This window comes from Tympanuchus pallidicinctus, unplaced genomic scaffold, assembly GCF_026119805.1.
Source record: "Tympanuchus pallidicinctus isolate F22 unplaced genomic scaffold, pur_lepc_1.0 scaffold2, whole genome shotgun sequence".
Classification (NCBI taxonomy): Eukaryota; Metazoa; Chordata; class Aves; order Galliformes; family Phasianidae; genus Tympanuchus; species Tympanuchus pallidicinctus.
The window spans coordinates 44,507,483-44,532,131 of NW_026294721.1; the positions used below are offsets into that span (position 1 = coordinate 44,507,483).

The 24,649-nt window shown below is 38.4% G+C and overlaps 1 protein-coding gene across 3 annotated transcripts; it reads right to left on the reverse strand.

Moving 5' to 3' along the window:
• Window positions 1–350: 350 nt before the first annotated feature.
• Window positions 351–24,083, reverse strand: PRKG2 (protein kinase cGMP-dependent 2). Of its 3 annotated transcripts, XR_008206542.1 has the most exons (21): window positions 23,844–24,082; window positions 23,352–23,509; window positions 21,744–22,265; window positions 17,489–17,655; window positions 16,366–16,479; window positions 14,335–14,440; window positions 13,011–13,074; window positions 12,531–12,608; window positions 11,488–11,582; window positions 9,803–9,871; window positions 9,010–9,108; window positions 8,111–8,261; window positions 7,296–7,432; window positions 7,058–7,147; window positions 6,065–6,206; window positions 5,401–5,564; window positions 4,962–5,084; window positions 4,577–4,639; window positions 3,755–3,821; window positions 2,160–2,899; window positions 351–1,771 (listed from the first exon to the last, which is right to left on the reverse strand). XR_008206542.1 is itself a non-coding variant. In XM_052682168.1 (20 exons), the coding sequence occupies exons 3-20, from the start codon at window positions 22,250–22,252 to the stop codon at window positions 2,804–2,806; spliced, it is 2,334 nt and encodes a 777-aa protein (XP_052538128.1). In that variant the 5' UTR covers window positions 22,253–22,265; window positions 23,432–23,509; window positions 23,844–24,083; the 3' UTR covers window positions 1,960–2,803. The 3 variants fall into 3 exon arrangements, 2 of the variants coding, with proteins under 2 accessions (XP_052538128.1, XP_052538127.1); XM_052682168.1 differs by lacking the exon at window positions 351–1,771 and having other exon boundaries at window positions 1,960–2,899; window positions 23,432–23,509; window positions 23,844–24,083; XM_052682167.1 differs by lacking the exon at window positions 351–1,771 and having other exon boundaries at window positions 1,960–2,899.
• Between the last annotated feature and the right edge of the window lie 566 nt (window positions 24,084–24,649).

Here is a 24,649-nt window from a genome sequence, read left to right on the forward strand (position 1 = left end):
AATGAGAATGCTTGATAAAGATTCACAGATTTAGTGTTACTGTCTCATGTAATTGAGGTACGTTCCTTTTTCAAATATATTTTTAAACTGGTGAAGCCAATTTTATGGGGTAAGCATCAAAATAAGATTATTTTTTCAATGCCGCTGAATCTGTTGGTACTGGATTCTCTTCTAAGTGAGAGACATGCTGACAGCTGGACTTCATTATCTTGGAGGTCCTGTCCAACTTCAATGATTCTCTGAGAGAGCAAGGTGTTGATACTTGGACTAGATGATCTTAGAGGTCATTTCCAACTTCAGTGATTTTGCTGTGTGGAATGAGACTAAAAAAGGCACTGTCCTACCCATTGCACTGCAAGCTTATTTTTTTATTTGCACACACTGCAAGTTAAACAAGCAACTCGATTTCTTCATAAACAAAACATCCTCTTGTTCCATAGGCTTAATTGCTAACTGCCATGAACAGTGCACTCACTTATATTTCTTCACTTAAAAAATGATATATATTTTCATTGTTATGTATCTCAAGGAAAACTACCTATAGATACGATGGAAAAATACATTCAAAATCTTTTTATAAAATCTGACTCAATATTCTTTTGACTATCATAAAAATATGTATGAGAGACAGACAGAGACACACAGAAACACACATCCACAACATCTACTCTTGCCTAAATCCTGAAATGAAAATCTGTTTTTTGGTGGTAATAAGTGAAGCTGCTAAAAGGGACTAACGCACTAGTCCTAGCTTAAAGCCTCCAATCCATCCTCTTTGACCTGATTATTTTCCAATGGAAAGGACTCTGCTGCCTTTACTTGGGCTGAATGCTGTACAAAATATTTAAATTGATCTTCTGTCAAAGAAAATCAATCTGTCTGACTGTTCAACAAGAAAAAAATATTTGTTAACGTGGAACAAATCAATTAGCCTACACAATGTAATACATTAGTTCAAGGATTTCCTTGTTACCTACAATTTTTAATGAAAACATTTTGTTAAATTTCTGCCCAAAACAGCCAAATGAGTGTCCCCCTACAGCACATTCTGCAGTTCATCAGGCAGAGATTCAGTGAAGAGCAATTCCACCTCAAAACAAAACACACATTCCTCATCAAATACAGCCCCAGCTCCCTACGCTTTAACTAAGGGCAAACAGTAGCTTGACACTGACCTCAGAAGTGGAAGATCTGATTCTTTCATTCATCAAAAATGGGGAAAATGGACAGCCTCAGTGGCAAACCCTTCTTTGTCCAGTTGGATAGGTCATAACCAGTCAGCCAGTGTCAGTTAAGAAGCCCTGAACACACGTCACAAGTTTCCTAGGAGGTTTTTCCATCTAGCACGTGAAATGCAGTGTGCCACGGCAGTTTAAATATCTTAATTTAGGTTAAGAACAAATTTCTATCAAGGGCTACAGATGCATTGATGCAAGAATACCAGCATGATCCCCAGGAAGATGCCGTGCCTTCATAGTAGGGTGCAAGAGAGTTCTATGCTTAATTCATGAGCACTCCACACCCAACTGCATTTATCATCCAATCAACATTTCAAAAGAACTCTTCTGTTCTAATAATACAGACATTAAGTATCTACAAATTCATATAGAGAAAAGTGTCATGATACATTGTAATTATGCAAATAGCTGACTGATAAAATTAATTCCTGGGGTCACAGGATCATGGGAGGTCTTCATTCCAACTCAGAGAAGGGTCAACACTGAGTCCAAATTGAGTTGCTCAAGTCTCTGCCTGATCATGTCCTGAAAACCTGCATGGAGATTGTAAAGCTCATCTGGGGTATTAGTTCACTGGGAAACACCAAGTCAGCAGCTGTCCTTTTTTCATTTATGCCTACCACCCACATGTATCCATATTTCCTGATAGCAAGTAGGACATCAAAATGAGTGTGAGTTTTAGCATTGATGTTTCAGCAAATTTCATAATTACAGCAAAATACCAATGAAAGAAAAATATCATTGAAAATATATTTGAAGGACAAAATATTCTGTACTTACATATTTCTTCTTGCAAGATACTTTTTTTCTATCTATTTTAGCTTCACGCTACATAAAAGCACAACATTGTAAGATGCAGACATAGTTCTTTGAAGCAGTTATACCAGTCTGCTTCTCCAGGAAAATCTATTATGCATTTACCTAGTTCCCAGCTGGATTTCCATTTGACCTGTTGTACCGTGTTCCACATGATCAACCTGGTGCAGAATTAAACAGAGAGAGAGGCAGTTTCCACACTGATACCCTTTAAGCTGCAGCATCAAGTCAAATCAGTCTTGTAAAAAAAGTCTTCTACATGCTTCTGGATCAATGCAGGACTGCCCATTACTGGAAAGAGCAAAACGCACAGTAAACTCGTTATAAAATGAAAAATAAATGCCTGTAGTGTCAGGTATTGACAAATTCCACAAAGTTATGGGCCCATAATCTTCATTCTCTCTGTTCAAAATAAAGACATGTGGCAACCTTGTTGATATCAAAATATGCTAGTAAAATTCCCAATGGCAAAACCATGCATCCCATTCGTAGTGTCAGTAAATGCTCATAAAGATATTGCGTATTCAAAAAGGATTCAGGTTGCATCTGCATGCTTTTGTTATAAGGAGATGCACACAGAATTTGGTGCAATATCCAAACAAGTTCTGGTTGCTGTACCGTCTTCTATTCTCCAAGGAGCATAACATTTTTCAATAACATCATGTACTTTGGTTTTAAGCAAGAAACACAAGAACAGCTTTAGAACTGATGCCCATGAGTCTCTATAGATGTCCTGGAAGAAAAAAGTGTCAGAAATCCTTGTCCCAACCGGAAAGTTCGTCTGGAGGCATTCCCTCTTCAGGTGGATAGCTGTCAAAGTAGCTGTAATCAGTTGGTCCAGATAGCTGTGGCATTAAAAATAAATCAGATGGTTATTTCAGAAGTCAATATTTGAAATACTCTCTATTCATTAGACATCATTTATATTGCTACCAGTGTAGGAATGAAAGGCCAACATGATATGGATCCTTTCTTTCAATGGGTGAAATTCTGTATTCTTTAAAAGCTAAAGTAACAGCAATTAACTTGTACAACAGTGTAAAGCCATTAGCCTCCTGATACAAAAACATTCCCCCATTACTGCAAAATCCTAGATGTCACCCAAAGCTCTCTAAAGTTAATAAGACTGGGCCACACTAGGTAAATCTTTGATTCAAATTTGTTTAAGATCACATCTACACCCATGAGGTGACTTCTCAAAGTTAGATCCCAGAGTTATTAAGTTCAACCCAAAGTGAGTTTCAGAGTATCTACACTCAATCTATTTTCATATCACACCAAAGATAAATGGGCCATTTAAAGCACAAATCTTGTGCAATGATGTGCTCTCATAGCATAAAATACACGTTTGTATTGTGCACATTCATGTGACAGTGCATCTTAACAATCTTAACACCCGTCTCAGAAAGTACATTTTTTTTCACTATTCATCAATAAATCATCACAATTTATTCTAATAATGATAAAAATCTTATGTAAAATACACAGGCAGAATAGCATTTCATTTATCTAATTGAATTTAAGTTAAGTGTTGCCTGGATATATCCTTTCTTCCTTCAATTTTCAATGAACTGGAGAGTTATAATAATGTATGTCCATCTCTGGGAAATTTTGCATTTGTCCTCTGCTGTTTCTCTGCAGAGAGACACTTCACAATTGTGTTAGTAAAGCCTTATGAAATTGAACACCAAAGCCAATACCTCTCTTTTTAAAGGTGATGCTAATTTCCTCAATTTCAGACCATCCCAGTTAAAGCCATTCAACCACCTGATCAAAAAGAAATGGGAGATTATAGAGACAGAGATCCAGAAAAAGAAACCTGTTAGCTTCTGTTAGAAGGATGATATAGTTAAAAACTTAAACACATGCAAGCAAGGGTTCTAAGCCACTTTACATGACAACTGCCCATGTGGCCACAAGGTTGTGAGAAGGGGAAAACTTGAGGACTGTTGTAAGTACAGCCATGCAAAGATGTGCATGCCCTGTGGAATTCAGCATCCTTTTAAGGACATGAGAGAATAGACACTCATAGAAGAGTCGAAGCATTTCTTTTCTCAGGCACAAACTGCAGGGCTTAGAAATCACTCAGATGAAAAAAAAAAGCAGGAAATGTCTAATCCACTGTGGACTTCCTTCATTAAAAGGAAGAGGATATAAAGCTAACACTCTTAAGTCCTGCTCTTAAAGAACAACTGTTTGGTTTTAGATCAAAGAGTCAGAAGGTCTAAAAGGGCAGACATGAATTCTACAGGCACTGACTTCTCATTAATTAACCTAATCCAACTTTGATGTCACTAACCTGTGACAAACAAACAAACAAAACAGTAACCAGGGTGTTTCTAGCTGATTTTTTGTTTATAGTGTTGCCTGCTGTCGTAGCATAGATACGCACAGGAATATCTCTTTTGCAAACTCCCTGGAAGTGCCTGGAGCCTTGCAAGATTCTGAACTGAGCTCTAAAATATTAAATGTATTTTCCAATTGAGAAGCACTTTTTCTTCTTGGCAGCCTTTTTCACTTACCTGTGCTTCTTAATGTCATTAATCCCATTCCTCAGATTGCCTAATCTTTCTGTCGGGTTCTGCCTTTAAAAAGAAAGAAAAAAAAAAAAAAAGATTGAAAAAACATTCTTATTTTTGGGTAAGAGCGTTTATATGTCCTAACTGCTTGCACTGAACAGTTCTGCAAGGAGGAAGCTTGCATACAAAATGTAGTTACATTGAGAGACATAAAGAAGTTGCTCCCTGCTCCTTTCTTCTGAGTATGGTAAAATGTTCCAGGAAGCCATGACCACATCACAGTGCTGTGAGGAGTAGCTAAATGAAGTTGAAAGGAACTTAGCAGTCTGATCTTTATCTTAAATAGCTGAACCTGTCTATACCCAGGCTCTGTCACAAAGCATCCTACCTGCAGAGTCTGCGGATCAAATCCTCAGGCCGCCTTGTTATTGTTCTAGGAAAATCCAGTTTTTCAATGCCTTTTAGAATCAAATTATATGTTGTCATCTGATCAGCTCCAGAGAATGGTGGGCTGGAAAAAGAAAGCACATTGTTGTATGGAATGGCTCAGAGCAAATATTTGAGAACACGGAAAAAACCCAACCATTTTTCTGCTTCGACAACCTGTGTTTCAGCCTGTTTGAAATGCCTGAAAGGTGTGAAACTGAGAAACTGCCTGTAGGAATCAAGGATACTGCATGATCACTTGTGTATAAGAGACAAGAAGACATACCATTTTGCAAGTCATCCGTATTTACTCTGAGAAGAATAACAAGGTGTTTATTTTACAAACAACCTTCTTAAAAAGAAAATAAATGGAGAAAGAACTTGGAGTAGGGGGCACTTACCTGCCAGTAAGGAGTTCATACACAAGAATCCCAAGGGACCAAAAATCCACACTGAAGTCATGGCCCTTACTCAGAATGACTTCTGGAGCAACATACTCAGGGGTTCCACAGAACGTCCAGGTTTTCTGCCCTGATCCGATCTTTTTTGCAAATCCAAAATCAACCTGATCAAAACCAATAGATGCTGCATAACGAAGAGGTTATTGGGAAGCTTTAGGGTCTTCACTGCTTCCACACCTCCTGCAGAGATCTCACAGTCAGCAGTTTATAGCTAAACAATTACAGTGTTGTTGTGAAGGAGAAAGAAGTAATGCTACTGGATCACTGAATGCTACAGGATAATCCCATTTGTTCTCATGAGTAATTTCCCAAATGATTTTCCTTCTGGGTAGAACAACCCATGCCTTTCTTGTGGACACAAGACTTACAACCCACGGAAAAAGATGGGTTGCTTATAATCCTCTGAACAGATGTCTGAAGCTCTCTAAAGAGCACTGTACTTCTACTTTTAATGTCAGTCCAATCAGGCAAGAGCTGTTTGTTGTGTTCCCTCTCAACTGAAATAATGTAGAGCCTGTGACTACTTGAGGCTGCACCTGGGAAGTGTGGATCCTGCCTTTACATTAACAGCACCTGGGTACAACAAGATAAAAGTGCATCTTACCAATTTTATATATCCTTCAGCATCCAAAATTAAGTTTTCTGGCTTCAAGTCTCTGTAGACAATTTCTATGTGATGTAGATAGTCCAAAGCCTCTGTCACACATCCAACACAGAACTTTGTAGTGGGTTCATCAAAGCTGCCTCTGAAAGAAAATCATTATCCATGCAGACAAAATCAACTTCTAAAAGTACCTCACTCATTAGCCAGATAGCATGTAACACCCAGAATGCTAACAACTGCTTTTGCACTGGCATTCAGAATGTCACTTGTGGTTGAAAATGAATCTTTTCATGGGACAGTGTTTGAATCATTGGATCTTGTATGTCACTTAGCCTGTTTTGAATATTTTCATTGATACATCATCTCCCACTGCAAATAAAAAAGTCTAGACAGGCTTAAATGCATAACAATATCCACTGACTGTGAAATGTAGCCACTGAATAATAACAGAGCCAAATGACAACACAGTTTAAAAGAAAAAATTGAGAACTAAGAAAAAATGCCACGTGGTATTTCAGAGCACAACCTCTCTCTAACAAATTTGCCTTAGAAACTTTCTGTTAAAGAAAAGGAAACAAGATCACTTGAGTTTCCTTTGAAGGACTGCACTTCCAAGTGCAATATAAATCAAGCATTTTGTTAGGACAACAGTATTGTTTATTCAAAAGTACCTTCAACCAAATTATGATCATATTTCTTGCCTGATTTGGTTGTCCCATGGTGTCAGATTGGATTTTATATCTCTGTATATGAAGAAAAAGGCAGGAGAGACAATCTCTCCTAACTTCCTTGCAGCATCTGCATCTGCCTGCTTGTATAAATGAATTGATCCAGGTCATATTTTCTTGACGATTTTTCCAAAACTGCTCTGCTGATAGTTACCTGATAATGCAGTCTTATCTCAGAACAAACTTCACTCACTCCCTTCCCCATATTCCACACATCCCTCTCTATTTGTATATAAAGTTACTCTTACTTGTACATGAAGCTTACCTGTCTCTCAGCAAGCTCCACAGCTCCCCACCAAGGCACGCCTCCAGCAGCATGTACACATACTTATTATCCTTAAATGTGCGATACAGTCTGTGGAGGCAAACAGCAGCTATTTAGGATGTGCCAGATGAAATGCAAGATCCACAATGCCTTTTCTCCAGCACTCATTTATGCCAAAAACTTCATTCTTCACGCTGACCGGTGGGTCAGATTTAAGGAAATCTTACAGCCAACTTACTTCACAATGAAAGGAGAACATATCTGCTCAAGGATTTTCTTTTCAGAATATATATGCTCTTGTTGTTTGGTGTCCACTACATGTTTCTTCTTTATACACTTCATAGCAAATGCCACGTTCTCATTTTTTACCTTAACCTGTGAATAAAAATAATGAGTGCATACAGGATAAAGAAAAAAAGGTTTGCCCATCTGTTCCCAATAGATAAGCCTTCTCTTTCAACACAGCACAGCATTGAAACCGATGACTGTAGCAAAGGGGAGATTTCAGATTTTCTGCACAGCTACTCAGTATGATTTTAAGACAATCGTCACATTTTTTGGGATCCCAGTCTTTACTTGAAAAATGAAATGTTCTCTTCACCCATTTTACATGCACCAAACAGCATCAGTTTTAACAGATTATTTATCCTACAGCTACTTTACCACAATGAGACCTAATTTCAATTTAAAATCACTGAACACCAGTACAACACAAATTAACAAAACGCAGAGTCTGTTTGTGAAGAATGTTTACAAGTGATTTCACATTACACTGAACTACTATCCAAAATGTAAAAAATAAAAAGTAAATAAAAAAAGAAGTTAAAACAGGGCTCCCAGAAATTCCAAGTAGTAGTCATTTACAGCTGGCTGAAAATTTAATTTTTGTTTGTTTTCCAGATGATGCTGTAGAATTTCCAAACTGGCAATAAACCAGTATGGAAATCTGGTTTGTGAAGCGTGGCTCAGAATAAAGCAATTAATGGCTTAATTATGACAAAGATTTGATTTAAGACCGAGAACTATGTAAATATGTTTAAAACAAACTCTTACAAGCTCAACCCTTCCGAATCCACCAACGCCGAGAGTTGTGACAACTTCTAAATTCTGGAATGGGGAAGAAGGGAACTGGGCTACTTTCTCCTTCAGTTGTATCATCTCCAAAGACACCTCTTTGGTTGACTGTCCACAGAAGGATCTTCTTCTGCATTAAGACAATTACCATAGGTTAGTAATTTCCTTGACAGCAAAACATATCACAGGACTCTAATAATCCTATAAAGAGGAAATGGAAAACAGAGGAAAAAAGAAAAAAAGGGAAAAGGAAAGCCTTCCTCTCCCTAACGTTATCTTCATTTATTCTGTGCAGAACCACTTTATTTCTGGACAACATTTAAAAGTAAATTGAAAGTGAAATCCTTCTGAAATTAATCAAGTACTAACAATGTTAAGTGTTAATGTCAGGTTAAAACTTGAGCTGATTCGTGATGAGGTCCCTAATGAAGGAGTCAGCCGACAAACTTTGGGCACTCACATTGGAGAAAAAGTTTCTGCAGGGCTGTGTAGCCACCGCAATAGAACCACAATTATGTGGTTTATTAACAACTTCAGAAGCTGAAGCTGACCTTTAGTGACTTTAGTGGTCAAGGAACTCATCATGAGAATGCAAAAAAAAAGTACATCACACAAGCACAATTTCACTGCTTCTCTGTGTTCAGTTTTCTTGGACAGATTGAGCACCTGGTTGCAAGTAAATGCACTGAGATTCTCTGTATTCTAATTTTCAGAAAAGTCCTTGGACTCCATAAGCAGCATACCCAGATAGTTCTATTCTAGTGATTCCAATCATTCCCAAATGATCTCCATCAATGATCCACCATCCATGATTTTACAGATGTATCTCTCTCTTTTTGTGATTATCAATAATACGTCAAACAAAGGATCTGACTTACTTCGCATGTCGCTTCTCATCAGCCCTGGCCAGATTAGCCACATAACCTTCAAGGTAGGTTTGTAACTCCTCATAAGTTCCAACAGTTTGATTAAATGTCCTAAAATCATCAAGGAAACAGCATAAACTACCATACATATTATGAGGAGAGAAACCAAAATCCATGTTGCTGCATCAGGGTTTTATGTACTGTTGCTTAGCTGGTATACATTTTCAGAGCTTTGACTAGCTGCTAACCTGCTGAAATATCAAACCTGGTTTGTCAGAATGCCTGGTCTCCTCATTTCCTGTTATACTGAAATAACTCAGAGAATGAACACCGAGAAAGTTGGGTTATTTCTGCTAATTCTCTTCCTTACATCCTCTAACTATTCCTTTTATTTTTTTCCACTTTAGGAAGCATGCAGCTGGCCTCTGCTGGACAAAAATCAGCAATTTGGCTGCACGGCATCCTTGACAAATGAATATCCCCTAAACAAGGACATGCATGGGCTTTTTGTTGTTCCCAGAGCCAAGGAACAGTATTTAACAATGCGAAACATCATCAGCACAAGGAGAGAAAGAAAGGAATAAACTGCCCTCAAGCATCCGTGCCCCTGTGCCTTCCATCAAGCCTCTTTTCATTAGATGTCTGACTAAAGCATAAAGACAAATCACTGCACCAGAAGGATAATCATGCACCCAGTATTCACTTAAGAAAACACTGTGACTGTGCCTACACTGTAGTCACCTCTTGTTGTTGACCAGCTGAAAAAGAATGCAAGTCTTTCCTTAAGGCACAGCATAATACTTACTCTCTATCTATTACGAGGCACTCCACATCATATTCATCCGCAATAACATTTGCTGATCTGACATCATCACTAAGAAATGACAGAAATTAGAAGAATTCAGAAGAATGTCAAATCCTAAAAGTATTCTACACTGTATTTACTCTTGGAGGATCACAGCTGCTTTAGGTGAAACTCCTGGAAGGCCTCCACAGCCTGCATTTGAGTTAGTACTGCTGAACCGAATGAATTGTTCTAGTATGTTACTAGTCAGTATGACAGTCTAGCAAAGAATATATTCTCATTTCACTGAGGTTCAGATCTTGATTCCCTTTAGCAACCTTCTCAATATTAGCAAAATATGTAAATTGCGTTGCAGCAGATTTGCTACTCATTTCAGAGGTGATTCTCAGAGATAAAATATTCCCCACACCATTCTCAATTCAATCATCCGAATAAATATTCATAGAAAAGACCTTAAAGGTGCCCAGAAACTAATCTATGTATGATTTGAGTGTTTTGTAAGTACCTTAATCATCTTTTTAGTTGTTGCTGTTTAGCAGATTCTGTGAAAATATTGCAATTCCCTATCACTATAGGTCTTGGTAAGAGATAATTACTTTCACATTTAGGCAGCTTAAAATTACTTACGGTAGTGTTTGTTGCCAAATCAAACACAGACTGCCCATAAAAAATCAACAGAATAATCTAGAACTCTAAAAAAAAAAAAAAAAAAGTGCAGTTTTCTTCTCTTTGCCCAACTTTTCAGTGGTTGTTTTATGTCAATACGTATTTGGGACTTTATTGTACATTTTTCATATTTGACACCTTATAGAAAAGCCTAGTATAAAGTATTTTACATCCTATGTAAATTTACCCATCCAATTTGCTGCTAAAAAGAAAGACCTTACAAGGTCTTAATGTAACTTGTTAGATATGAGTGTTACAACTTCCCTGAAGGTCAACAAGGTGCATAGAAAAGATATTAAAGTAAGGGAGCACTTGAGGTACTGAGCAAAAAGTAGCTCTCTAATGCTTAGGTTTTTAAAAATTCACTTATTGCAAGCACTATCTATCACAGGCTTAAAATCAAATTAGTGATCACAGGAACTTCCTTAGGCAAATCCAACACATAACTTCTACCAGGAAAAGATCCCCAGAAGCAAAAAGTCAACTTCTCTACCAAAGATTGGTTGTAACATCATGAAAAACAGTAGTATCAGTAAAGTTCAGATGCAATAAATGAAGGCCTTCTGAGAACACAAAGTCTGAAAACATGTTCCTGGAGAAAGGTACATGGCTCATAGGTCATGTACTCTGTATACTCCTTTTCACTTTTTCTTACTATCATGGGCACTTGCACAAAAAGAGTGATTCTTTCCTGTAATCATTGAGCTTATCCATGCTAGTAGTCATCTAGAGGTTGTAGCAACAAATTCTCATTACTGCTTTTACTGGAATATAAGCAAAAATATACAGAGAAGACCAGCATTTGGTTTTTATAGGGAAAACCAAAAGTAAGAGGCAGAGTAAGTGTCAAAGTTGTTTCTGCAAAGACCAAAACATTAAGACAAATTCAGCCATTGCCTTCCTTGGCTGACATGACAATTAAAACAAGGATTACATTCGAAACAACCATGATATTTATAACCTGGCACACAGTGACAGATCACTTAAATATGATACATCAGGAATCAGTGCAAACTAACCTAATGAGGGCCTTTTCTCCAAAGTAATCTCCTTTATGCAGATTTTTAATCAGCTGAGGCTGCGAGTGATCTGCAGTACTCTGGGTAACCTTTACCTGGAAAGCACAGGAACAAAAATTCAGGAAGATTAAAATATCCCATCAAAGCAGCCCATGGCTTATTTATTTCATAAACACCTAAAACTCAAAGATATTGCAGTCAGTTACAAATAAATATAATTTGTACTTAATCTCAAAACTTAAACCTATCCACCAAACATCCTGCAGTCCCTCCCAGATTTTACTAGGAAATGGCAAAAATTAATGTATTTCCCATTCTTCAACATTTTCTCCTCACATCTTTTAAAACAGAATAAAATAAATCCCCTTCAAAAACAAACAAAAAACTGAAAAAAATGCTTCAGTTTCTCAAGACAGGCAATGCAACAGGCAGATATCATATGAGCTTGTCTTCTCAGATAAGCAGCCTGTAGAACAGCAACCAATATTTTCCACCTTTACAAATAAATAAGACCAGAGAATTTATGAAAGAATTTTAACATTTGTTACACTTCACATTTTTTAACATCCATCCTGTTTTAAAAAATAAAGGACGAAAACTTATTCTCAAAAAGCATTTCACTGTTTCAATTTAGTTTTCTGATTCACAAAATCAAGGCATAAATTTAATGAATATGTAATACACAGCTCCTACAGGTGTCTGGATTGCAAAATGGTCTCCTTCAGATCTTCAGGAAAGGTTTGTTGCAAGCAACACTCTCATGTTGATAAGTTCCTCAAGGGCTTTTTGGTAATGTGCTAACTATTAAAACTGGAGACAATTCATACTGCTGATGTGACTACAGTCATAAAAAACCCAACCCAAATAAACTCAACTCAGCCATATCAGCAAACATCTGCAGTTGCAGACATGCTTTGGAAAACTAACATAATCTCTTGGCAGTTTATTGATGAAATTCTCCAGCTTTGATTCTTTAGAGTCCTGTTATCCTTTACCAATAGAAGTGTTTGTATACATAATTAGTTTGTTTTATTACATCTTACCTTTCCTTTTGCTATTATAAAGAAGGTATTTCCTTCTTCTCCTTCCCGAATAACATAATCTCCTTTGTCATAGTACTCCTGTTGGGAGGAAAAGAGGAGACCACATTGCTTGATATGTCATCAGTCTCTTTGAAAAATCTGATTATTTGCAGAGTTCTTAATATATCTGAATGTGCTACTGATGTCTACTGTCCTGTGTACAACACAAGTCACATCCCATAATAATATGCAGATATTCTACTATGTAAAATTGGCATAGTGGCCAATCTGTAACACATCTAAATGCAGCTTCATCAAACGTATTAGCACTGCTGTTATTTCTTGCCAACCTGGAATCCCACTCTGACCAATTAAAAATATTCTCATGTTAAAAAACAGAAAAGGTTTCCTATTTATTTATGTATTTATTTCTATTTTTTTCATCCTTCATTATTTTTAAAACTTATAAACATTGTTTGGATAAATCTAACAGCATCTTACCACCTCCAGGCAGTCCATGATTTTGGTCAATTTGTCTTCTGGTAAGTTTTTTAAGAGGGACACACTACCAAAAGAAAAAAAAAACGGAAATGCAAAGCAAAAAAATGTATATGTATATATTATGATAAACACTATGACTTTTTCTCATCCAAACAATTACCACAAATACAATTTGTAACTATCTAAACTGATTTTTTTTTTAACCAAATACACAGTATACAATATGCACTATCTAGAAGCTTGAAGCACTCCTATCTCACTTTTTAGATAAGCAAAACCTATACAATTAGAGAAACGTGGCAAACGTTCGTTAGTTTGTAAATCAACTTTGTATTTTGATTGGGGAAAAAGCTCTAAATTCAAAATTCTGTCATTCAGGACCCATCCATTTAAAACCAAGAAATTATAATAATCCAATCATGTATTTCCAAATGCATTACAGAGACCACAAAATCAGACAAAGGTAAAAAACACAGTATTACATTTACAGCCATTAAAAGAAATTCAGCCTCAGTGTTGACTTAGTGAACCTGCTGCTATGAGTGAGAAAACCTCTTGTTCTGAGAACTCTAGCTTGTGAAAGTTAGGACGGCAAGTAGCTCTCCAACTACTGGCTTCAATATAGGAATACTTACAGAAATCAAAGATGGAGACAAGAAAAAAATGCATAAAAATACATTCTATGTATGGTCAGGCCTGAGATCTCTGAAACAATATCAGAATGGCCATGCTTAGGGAAAAAAGTTGAAGAAAAGGAAAAGATTAAATCTGCTAATTATGTTTTGGAAACTTGAAGCATGCTTTTCTGGAGAAAAAAAGGACAATTCATCTCTAAGTCCCCTACAGGATGGAAAAATACTCCACTCCTCTAAAGTCTTCCCAATACTATATGTAGGAAAGAGTTCATAAAGAGAGCCACATAGTTCTCATATTCAAGTCTCCAAGGGATGACGAATATATTAGTTAATCTGCACCAGCAGCAAATTAAGTTCTAGTCAGAGGATTTCATTAACTTTCTTTATTTAATACATTGTTTTGACTTCAAGCCAATGTAGCCTTCCTATACATTTGTTCAGTTACTTAAAATTATTCATTTTGTCAAGCAGGTCTTGCTACTTCCTAATGCAATACAGGAAAAGACAATTAAAGTGAACAAAATGATTCTGTGAATCCTAAAGAATATTGAAAGAGATCAGTATTCAGGTTATTGAGTACCTAATGCAAAGGCATTAAGGTACTCTTAATGTTATTAAGCACAACGTTATTGTGTATCTTACCATAGAGCCCAAACCAGTGCTCAGAAACTCAAATGCATGATGTTTACCTTCTAAGAAAGTTTCTGTATTGTTCTTGCCTTGTCTGTGCTGTCACTCTCATGATGTTTTGAAACACTTCTCTGTCCAGTGCCCATGTTTTAACATTGGTGATTGCTTTAAGAAAACAAAACAAGCAGACAAAAAAAAAAAAAAAAGCAGAAAAATCCATAAGAATTCCTAACGATTTGATAGGAGATAGATAGTACTGCATACTATGATTTGAATCAATCTCTAGTTGGGATAACATATAATTGATTTTGAGATACACAATAAGATAGGAATAACAAGTAAAGAATACATGGAATTTCATGTCATCCTATAAACTTCAAATATTTCTTCCTCTAAAAGCTTTTTTTTCCTATGGGAATAGAAGGTAATAAAAACAAACCTTATAGATTTCTAATTACCTTTAGAAACGTAATCAAAATATGAAAGCAAGCACAAGATCCATCATCAAAGGCGTAAACTATTGGGTGGCCTCTGTGTGCAACCATTGACACAACAGACCCCATTGCACTTTTAATTTTTTTTTTTTTTTTGAGCAAAATATGGTGTTTGCTTTTTAAAAAAATAATAATAAAAACAAAAGATGCTGCATCACATTCAGCAGTTTTCCTTCTGTGATATAAAGGAATTAGAGTTTCCACATATGGATTCACTACTTGTGCTCAGTGGTGGCACCATGATGCTCTTCTTCCAATACAAGAAACACAAGAAAGCTCGTGGGGAGGAGTGAGTTCTGGAGAGATTTTAGCTATTTATACACCATTTCTGTTCAACTATTGGGCAATTCTCATCCTACCTCAAAACCAATTAATGTTAACAAAGGTCTCAAATAGCATGACATCTTACTATGCTGAACCATTACTTTACAATGCTAATGCTATACAGAAGGCAAATATGAAAAATATGAAACATTCAAATGCTAGGATGAAAAATAATCACATTATGGACACTGTTCTATTTATTAGGCAGCCACAAAGAAACAGATTACAGGAGGTTACTCCATCTACAGAGTCAGCAATGATTAAATGCTTATACTAGGTACAGGAAGAAGGAGCAGAAGTTTTTAAAGCAAACAACTTCTTGTTTTAGTGCCTTTGCTCCTTTTTTAAGCGCACACAAACTCTTCATGCTTACTGATGGTTCAAGGTTCCTGAAGATTTAGACAAGAAAAGAAATATGCTGCCACATGAGTTATTTTTGCAGGATAGTGGAAAATGGAATAGTGGGGATGGGGAATTAAAACCACATTTGTTCACTTATTGCTCTGTCAGAGAATTAAGATGGCAGGCTAGAAAAGGAATCCAGGGATACTGGATGGGTTAATATCCGGTCTTATACAAGAAGATGGATACTTATATCACAGCAACGCTGAACTCGACAGTGGTTAGGCAGTAAACACAAAGCAAGAGTCAATATTTGTCTTGGAGAAACAGCATGTCTCCCTTAGAAATATCATCTCTCCCACTACCTCACTGTTATCAAACTCATTCTTCTCCTGAATGCCATACACAAATGGACCTTGGTGAGACTCAGTAACTTACTGAGTGATATGGAACTAAAAGAAATACAAAAGCAACTAATTCCTTTAAGTTTTATTTCTTCTCAAATTAGGCTTTTTCTGCTTTATTAAAAAGATAACAGCATATAGATCTGAGATCACTTAAAAATCAGTGTTTGAAATATGAACATTGAGAGTTAATGATCACCTCTGCTACTAAATCATTCTACACTGAAACATAACCCTTCCTTAGTTGTTAATCTGGTACAGATTTGGTTAAAAAGCCTATTTTGGAGACGCATGACCATTTATCAAAGATCATACCGGAGATAAAAAAACATTAGTGGCAGGGGATTGTTCAACTGCCCAGGAAGAACAAACTCAAAGAAGGAAACATGAGCTTACCATAGGTACTTAGGAGATGCAGACATCTATTAAATGACAACTTCAAAGACAATCAAGATACAACAAGAATCTCATAGGTGTACCTACTGGCTTCTTTCTGAGCAATGTTCCTGTAAGAAATGTTACATACCTTTCACGGAAGCCGTCCGTGTGCAGTTGTATAAAATGGCCAGTTCACCAAATGCTGTCCACACAGGTATGGAGGAGAGCAGTTTATTCTGCTGGAAGACTTCCAGTCTGCCCTCTGTCAAAAATCATTAGGCTAGCATGAATTAAATCTGAGCTCTATTGCACATAGTGAAATGAAGAAAAATTAATGCATTTCTGGCTTCATCATTCTCAAGTCAAACAAGGATAGGGACACTGCCTTGAAACACAGGTACAAACCATCAGAGTGGTTTCTTTCTCTTTCGGATGTTTTGCTAATATACGATTTGGATGTGGAAGGGAAAGAGAGTTGAGAAACTTTTCAGCGCCATGAATAGGCTATGGAGAAGAGTCATTCTAAACCCCAATGAAATAAACTTCTGTTACAACAAAACAGTCTGCCGTGGTTGAGATAGCCTCATGTGTTTTAGACAAACACAAATTAAAACAGTGATGAAAGAAGAATTCCTCATGAGGCTTGTTTGTTCTTGCAAACACATTCGTGTGTATGCACAAACTGTAAGGGAGAGGGCAGAAAGATGAGAGGCAAGTAACTTTATCCTTAGATAAAGTGGTCTTGACCCTTACCATCAATCTATCAGAAGTAAAACGTAATGTGAATTTCTTCACAGATTATGGCCCAAAAAACCCCATCCTGAAATCTTGGACCTCTTCTTTTCAACATACCTATTGGTCCCTAAGGAAAGCTCTACTGTGTCAGGAGAAATTCTGGTTGCACAAATCCTGCCTCTTTCCTTCTCTACACCCTGATTTTCTTTTCAAGTGCAGCTACCATCAATTTTTCATACTAAACCTTCCATTTCTAATTAGAATTAGTAGTTGCCCTCCTCTGGAGGTCTTCACAAACCTGAACTCTTTAAGTTCTTCAAGTATGTGCCTGTACTCTGCAGCATGAACTCTAATTCTTAATAATTCTTGTAATTCTAATTCTATTAAAAAAGAAACAAAAGTCACAGATGAAACATGCATTGACGTCAGTGGGGCCAGTATGAGTACAAATAACAATGTTTCTGTCTCCTGCAAAGATTTCTGAATTGCTTCCCTGGTTCTGGTAGTTACACATTGCACGAGCAAGCAGAACTCACCTTTGAGGACAAAAATGTGATTTCCTGGCTCTCCTTGTCTGATGACATAGCTCCCCTGCTGGAAAGTCCTCTCATACATACATTCCACCATCTCTCGGATCTGCTGAGGCTCCAGTCTCTTCAAGAACTGATTTTTATTCAGGGCGTCTGTGATGAGCTTCTTCTCACTGTTTTTGATGAAAAGCAAAGTTTGATAGATCAAGCCCAGCTGGGTTACATTACTCATCAGGCATTCATTCTCCTCAAAATGTTTCCTCTAATTTCTAACACTGACAACGTGATCAGTATCACAGATGCACATAATAATCCTTGTAACTTAAAGGAATCCCATAAGAAGTGCCATCATTGTTCTTGATTTTGTAGGGATTTGAGCACCACACTGTAAGTACCATGGTCATGTATCCTGGCTGGAACTTGGACCTGACTGAACCCCTTGACTGGAGTTGCTGATGGTTGTTATCACCATCCTGCTGTTTCACCCATTTGGACCTTGTGGGACTGTGTCCTGGTTGATTCTTGGCTCATATTTCCTGACACAGTGTCTCTGCATCACTTCCTGCAGTAGGAAATGTTGATTTAGAAATGATTTCAAGGACAAGAACAGTGTGTTTGCTCTGCTGGTGGAAGAATGGAATGGTTAGATTTTAAGGAGAGAATGTCAGAAAATCAACGTTACCTGAATTGACCACTAGTGACTAACCAGCTGGGACAGAGCTGGCTCTGTGTACACACCAGGCAATCCATGCATTCTGATTGCTCTGGGTCATGGGCTGCCTCTAAATACCGCATAGTGTCTTGAATCCACGCCAGAAACAAAAGCAATTAAGCAAATGCGGCACTGAAAGCCTTTATGGACCAAACGAGCAGTTCTCTTTTACTGCCAGTTTAAGTGACATTATGTCTTCAAGTCCCCTTGTTCCTGTTCAGCATGTGTAGACAAGCTGCCCAACAAAACCAGCACCCTCATGGCTTTCTACATGCAAACCCCTCTTGTTTGTCTTTGTATAAACAATGCAAATCAGTCATCAAAACCAGGGAAAGTACAAAGTCTCCTGAGGGAAATCAGCAATGAACTGTCATGGAAATGGGGAATGAAAAGAAAGTACATTCACCACATTACTCGCCACATAATGTCTGTGAATCTGTAATGGTAATGACAAGAAGAAAGAAAATAAAATCAAGCAGTTATGGTAAAGATTGCTTAGAAACAGAGATCATAACATGGCTTTTTCTGAAGACAATACGGCTATTGGAATAGAGCCTCTAACTTTGTTTCCAACTAAAAATGGCTTTGCTTATTTCATTTACCCTGCCCTGCATCATGCACATTACACCACAATAAAATGCAGTAATGGCTCATGAAATGATACTTAGGAACAAGCACTAAAGCTCCCAGAAATACAAAACAGAGGATGGTGCTGCTTTCAGGAAGTACAGTGAGGACCTAAAAGTATCACAGTCTTGACTCAGTTGTTTGCTCATTTCATATACATCCAGCACAATACATCATTGTTGACTGGTTTTTTTTCAGCTTTCCCACACCCACCCCAGTTTTGTGATTTGCTAAGAGCATATGCCTCAGGGCAAAATGCTTTCTCTCCACCAGTCTTTCTATTAGCAATGAGAGATTTTGGACATATGTTGGAAATGGCTGAAACTAAAAGTATTTTTTAAGTGACAAGTAATAATAATAATTTTATTCTCCACCCAATAATGACTAGTAGCAGTTAGGTCACAATCCTGAGACTGTAATGAGGAAAAAGTTTACATCAGCAGCTTAAATGCTACTGATTATGGAAGCATACTGTGAAGGGACACACAGAAGTGGAGAAAAAGCACCACAGGTCATCAGACATTTAAATCAGCAATGCTGTGCAAATTGTAAGAAGTTGAATTACTTTCAGACTGAAAAATATCTGGACTGTAATCAACTTTCAAATACCACTCTCAAGGGGTATATTCTACAGACCTTTGCTAAAACTTTTCAATACTCCATCTCCCCTAAAGAACACACTCATTTTTGGAAGCTGGGATGGATTTATCCAACTAGCTCAGAAGACGGCATATATACAAGAGTATGCATTCATAGACTATAGATGAGGAATCATCTGAAGCTTCTAGAGCTTTCATTAAAGCATCTATATTGAAATACTCCCAGTGGTGAATTCTCTTTAAAACCCTGTTCAATAAATAGCAGAGAACTATGCAATGAGTTTTTACAGCATTAGTACAACGTAAAAAAAAAAACAAAAAACAAAAAACAAAAAACAAAATCCAACACTATTGCTACAGCACCATTAATACAAGTTCATATTCAGCTATTTAATTGTCTTATGACTGCTGGAGCATGCTCCTGCACTTTCAAGTAAAACCCAGGTATATTGCTTTTTGTCCTACCCGGAGTTAGAGCAGGAAAATGAATAATTATGGAAGATTTCTTGGTAATTTAAGAACAATTGCTAGAATAAGAAGTTGAATTTAAGCTTAATAATGTAAGAAGAAGTAATTTAATCTCTGGCATGATCTATTGAATACAGAGGACACCCAAGAAGTAATATTTTTTGTTTTAATTCTGTCTTCTCTGACTTACGTCAATGGCCAAGTAATAGCTAGCTTTAAAAGGTGATCTTTATGCTCCACATCCAAAATTATTGTGGTTTTTTTTGAGGTTTTTTTTTTTTTTTTTAACTTCTTAACTTTGTGGTTTTTTGTTTTTTGTTTTTTTTTTTAACTTAGTACTACAAACTACAAAGCAACTTCTGTAAAGAACACATGACCAGCTCTCTAATGACAAACTCTCTAATGCTAATTACAGCAACAAAATTGAAACACTTACTAACACTTGATAATGAAACAATGAATTCGGCTTCACTCTAAAATTATACTCAGGGCAATAGTTAGCAGGCAAATGAAAGCTTAGTGGCCGTCGTGGAGGATAAGAGTTCCAATAAAAACTGAAGTGCAAATGAAGGAAACTGGGAGGTGCTGAACAGAAGGGAATAGAAGGGAAGTGAACAGAACAGCAGGAGAGCTGGAAACAGTGGAGAGGAAAGAGAATGGTGGGCTGTTCTTAATGCTGAAGCAGTGAATATTAAAACAGTTATTTCCAGGACAATAAAACTCAGAATAAATGCAGAAATAGTATATTTTAAATTGTTACAAATCTTTGGGAGCCTTACCAGTAAGAGTGATTATTTTTGAATCAGATTATGAAATATTAATTTGGAGGGAAAATGGAATGTAGTGATGGACACAGTGGATGACAACTTGACTGAGCCAGATGGCTTTTATGTCTACAGCAGTGCATGTACCATGAATGCCCCAAAATCATGAAGATGCACAAAACTGAGACACTTGAGCTGCTAGCTGAAGTTCACAGATTCTGGCTATCACCATGTTCAGTCGCATACTTGGGATTTGCCTAAACTGAAGGGTAAAACTGTAAAGTGTGTTTAAGGATACTGGCCTGAGAACTGTCTCCAGGTTGAGCTGCAACTGCTGGTTCTCTTGGCTTTTGCAGGGGTTTGAAATGTAATTGGATTCAGAGAGGTAAAAGTACGAATATGTTCCTAAACCATGACTGTCAGAAGTTGGAAGGCAGGAGGAAGTACTAATAGGATAATCATGCTGTACAAAATATCTTGTCATATTTTGCAACAGGGAGTGGTACTGTGATCATAGAATCATAGAGTCACAGAATGGCCTGGGTTGAAAAGGACCACAATGATCATCCAGTTTCAACCCTTCTGCCATGTTCAGGGTTGTCAACCACTAGAACAGACTGCCCAGATGGATGACAAAACTAGTATACAGCTAGGAATCATGCCCACACTGCACTCTAGCTGAGGCCATCTGCTCTTTCTCAGGACATCCATAACACAAGAACAAGGTTCTGAACCTATGTGATGGCATCCAGTCTTCTGCCCATCAGTGCTCCAAAGCAGAGCTTAAAATGTAAGCTGTGGGCAAACCTGGGCCTGAGACTTAGTTTCTGCTTGGTTGATAGTAATGAAGAGGCTAAAAGCTAAAATACAGAGGTCACCTACAACTCAATCTAAAGTCTGAGACACAGATGATTCTTTGTTAAAAGTTAAACAGATCTAGCTAGCACCTAACTACCACAGCGACAAAGCCTATACAGGAAAAAAGATGGCTGATTTAATTTGATTGTGATCTCTCATGAAGAGACAATATAGTCGGGACAGAAATTACATCCTTGCAACACAAACATACAGCCATTCTACAGTGAGCTCACCTGGAATCCTTTCTGACTCTTGATTTTTCAAAGGAAAATCTAGCTTGTTTGCCAGAATCATAGAGCTGTGTTGTTGGCTCTGCAGATACACCCTCCTTAGCTCCTTTCCTCCTGTCAGCAAAGACTTGATTCTTTGGAGTCACTCTAAATGGAGAAGGCTGAAGAGAGTGTTCTCCTTGAGTGTTAATAACATCCTGCAGCTTGTTCAGCTGTATGCACTTGTTCTGAAGTTCCTTGGTGAGTTCTGCTATGACTTTTGTCTGCACGGACAGCTGCTCCTGAAGCTCAGCAACAAGACTTTGACCCTCTTGCAACTCTTCATCTTTTCTTCTGAGCTCCTTTTCCAGTTCAAGCACTCTGCTGCAAAGCACATCAACTTGTCCAGTGACGTGGATGCCCAAACCAGGGTCTGTTAGAAACTTATAGTTGCTAGCACAACCGAGAGCTAGATTTGCTATGTGTCTGTCTGGCTGCCTCAAATGTTTTGGTTTCATTGATGCATTCCCCATTTTGTCCAATGACCTAAGTGCAAAAATACATTTGCAGTGTTACTTGGTTGCCTGTACAGAAGGAAAATATCTCTGTTGAATGGTAGGAAACGAACGCTAACTATTTAGCTAGGAGCAAAATTTTAATTGACTATACTAGTTGATTGATTTCACCTTTTTCAGTCCTGAAAGTGAGGGATACAGGGAAAAGAAAGGGTGGTGAGTTGGTGGATAGAAAGCAAAAGGCAGCAAATTCTTGTTAGCTGAAAAAATGTGCAAGCTCCTCTCAACCCAATACAGACAAAACAGGAATAAAAAAATGGGAAGAGAAGTTCATGCTCTGTTGCTGAAAAAAGAAATTTAGTACATGAAAACACTACAGCTTCTTTTCTCCACTGAGGTCATTGATCACACAAACTCAACCACTGGGTGCACATCTACCCAACATAAAGGATACATTTTTTTGTAAGCATGTCCATACATAACATAAATATAAACTGCCATGCTGATTAGAGCAAGGATCTGACTGTCTCTAGCTGTGTTCAAAAGGAGATCCTTATAGAAAAATCACATAGGCCACTTGGTTCATGTGCTGTTCCAAATGTCAGATCTACTGAGTTTAGATTACTGTGGGGACACTTCTCTCCATACATTTGCTGCACCCGGTTGCTCTCCACAGGTTTCCAAAGCGATATATCTTCTTCCCTTTGGCATATCATTTGCTTTAAGATGAGCAAACTATATTTAATGTTCATAACTTGGAGAAGAAAACAAAGAAGAAGAAGAAGAAGGAAAAAAAACCTAGCAGATTGCATTTGGGTGTCCAGCATTCAATTAACCCTATGTCAGAGGAATCTTAGAGCAATGTCTGCCTACAAATCCCATCTGTGGTCTATGACAGTGCCAGTTTACAGCTTTGATGCAGTTCAAGCTTAAAAAGATCTCCACTTGGAAAGAAGAATTCAGCTTAGGGCTGCATTGCCTTAGCACTGCACGGAGCTGCTGTTCCCGAACACCAGCTCGGACTCCCAGTGAAGCCTGTTAAGGTTTCCAATACAGTTCTGCCCTGCTTTGCTGCTTTTGACAGGTCACGACAGAAGTATTAGACAATATTACTTACGTTTCACATGTAGTTCTCCTCCAAGCAGTCTCTGCTCCTCTCGGCTCCGGGTGCTCACTGTGACATGGTGTACCACTCACCTTCTGCTGTGATTTCCTGGTGTCTCCTGGCAGCCGGCACTTCAGCTCATCATGAAGTTCACCACTGATGGATCCGTGCTACAGAGCAGAATTCAAACAACGCATGTATCTAGGTAATACATCAGTTATCTCTGAAGAGCAACCTATGGCACAACCGAAGATCCAAGCTCAGCATGCAGGCAGATCAAAGGGAGACAAAACTGTTACGACACATAGAGCAGAAATGAAGATTATGGGAGGACTGTCCTCACACCCAGCAGTCTGCCATAGGAAATGCTGCAGTGGCAGTCACCGCATTCCAAAGAAGGCTCTGGCAGGCGTCTAAAACCTCCGAGAAAGGGATGAGGGGAGTGCAGCCAGGCACAGGAGAGCACGGTGTAGAGATGGAATGCAAACAACAGGTCTGCCTTACCTGTCTGTGGACGATAAGTCAAAGCAGAGCGCGCTCCATCCGTTGACTGCAGCGTAGCGCGCAGCCCCGCTCGGGTGCCCCCGTCCTTGCGGTGCGGAGGGGGGCGGGCAGCGAGCGGCGAGGGCGGTGAGGAGCGGACGGACCCACGGGCGCCGTGGCCGGGGCTGTCCCCCCTCTCCTCCTGCCGCCCGCGGCGCCATCTTGCGGCCTCGCTGAGCCAGCGCCGCGGGGGCTCTGCGGAACCACGTTCGGTGCGGTGGATCCGAGCAGCTCCCGCACGGCACGGGCTGGCGGCTCTGCTGGTGCAGGGAGGGTGGTACTGCACGCGTGCCTGGAGCTCTGATTTTCTCCTCCAACCTTTCTCCTCTCCTTTGGGAGTGTCTGTCTGTTCACCCTCAGACTGTGGATCGTGTGTCATCCCGATTACAAACACAAACTTGCTGCTTGAAGTGCTTGGAAGAAAAATACCCAAGTCTTTATGCTGTCTCTGAATCACAGAGTCAATGGAAAAGACCTCTAAGCCCAGCCCCAACCCACTCCTATCATGGTCACTAATCCTGTCCCTCGGTGACACATCTCCAGGGTTTTTAAACACCCCTGGTGATGTTGACTCCCTCGTCTCCCTGGGGAGCCTGTGCCATTGCATCACCACTTTTTCTGCTAATAAATGTTTCCTAATTCCAACTTGAACCTCGCCTAGTGCAACTGGGGGCTGTTACTCTGGCCTCTGAAGTGTAGGCTGATGATTTCTTTACTATAGTTTTGGTGAGCTTCAAATAACCAGAAAGTGCAAGGCAACAGCTAGT

What these genes read in the sequence shown, in the direction of transcription:
- PRKG2 (XM_052682168.1), bottom strand. Translation starts at nt 22,252, where the DNA reads ATGGGGAATGCATCAATGAAACCAAAACATTTGAGGCAGCCAGACAGA. An exon ending in TTATAATAGCAAAAGGAAAG is followed by an intron (nt 11,583 to 12,530) that starts GTAAGATGTAAT and finishes TGTGCTTTCCAG; the next exon opens with GTAAAGGTTACCCAGAGTAC. An exon ending in TTGATCCGCAGACTCTGCAG is followed by an intron (nt 4,640 to 4,961) that starts GTAGGATGCTTT and finishes TTCTTTTTAAAG; the next exon opens with GCAGAACCCGACAGAAAGAT.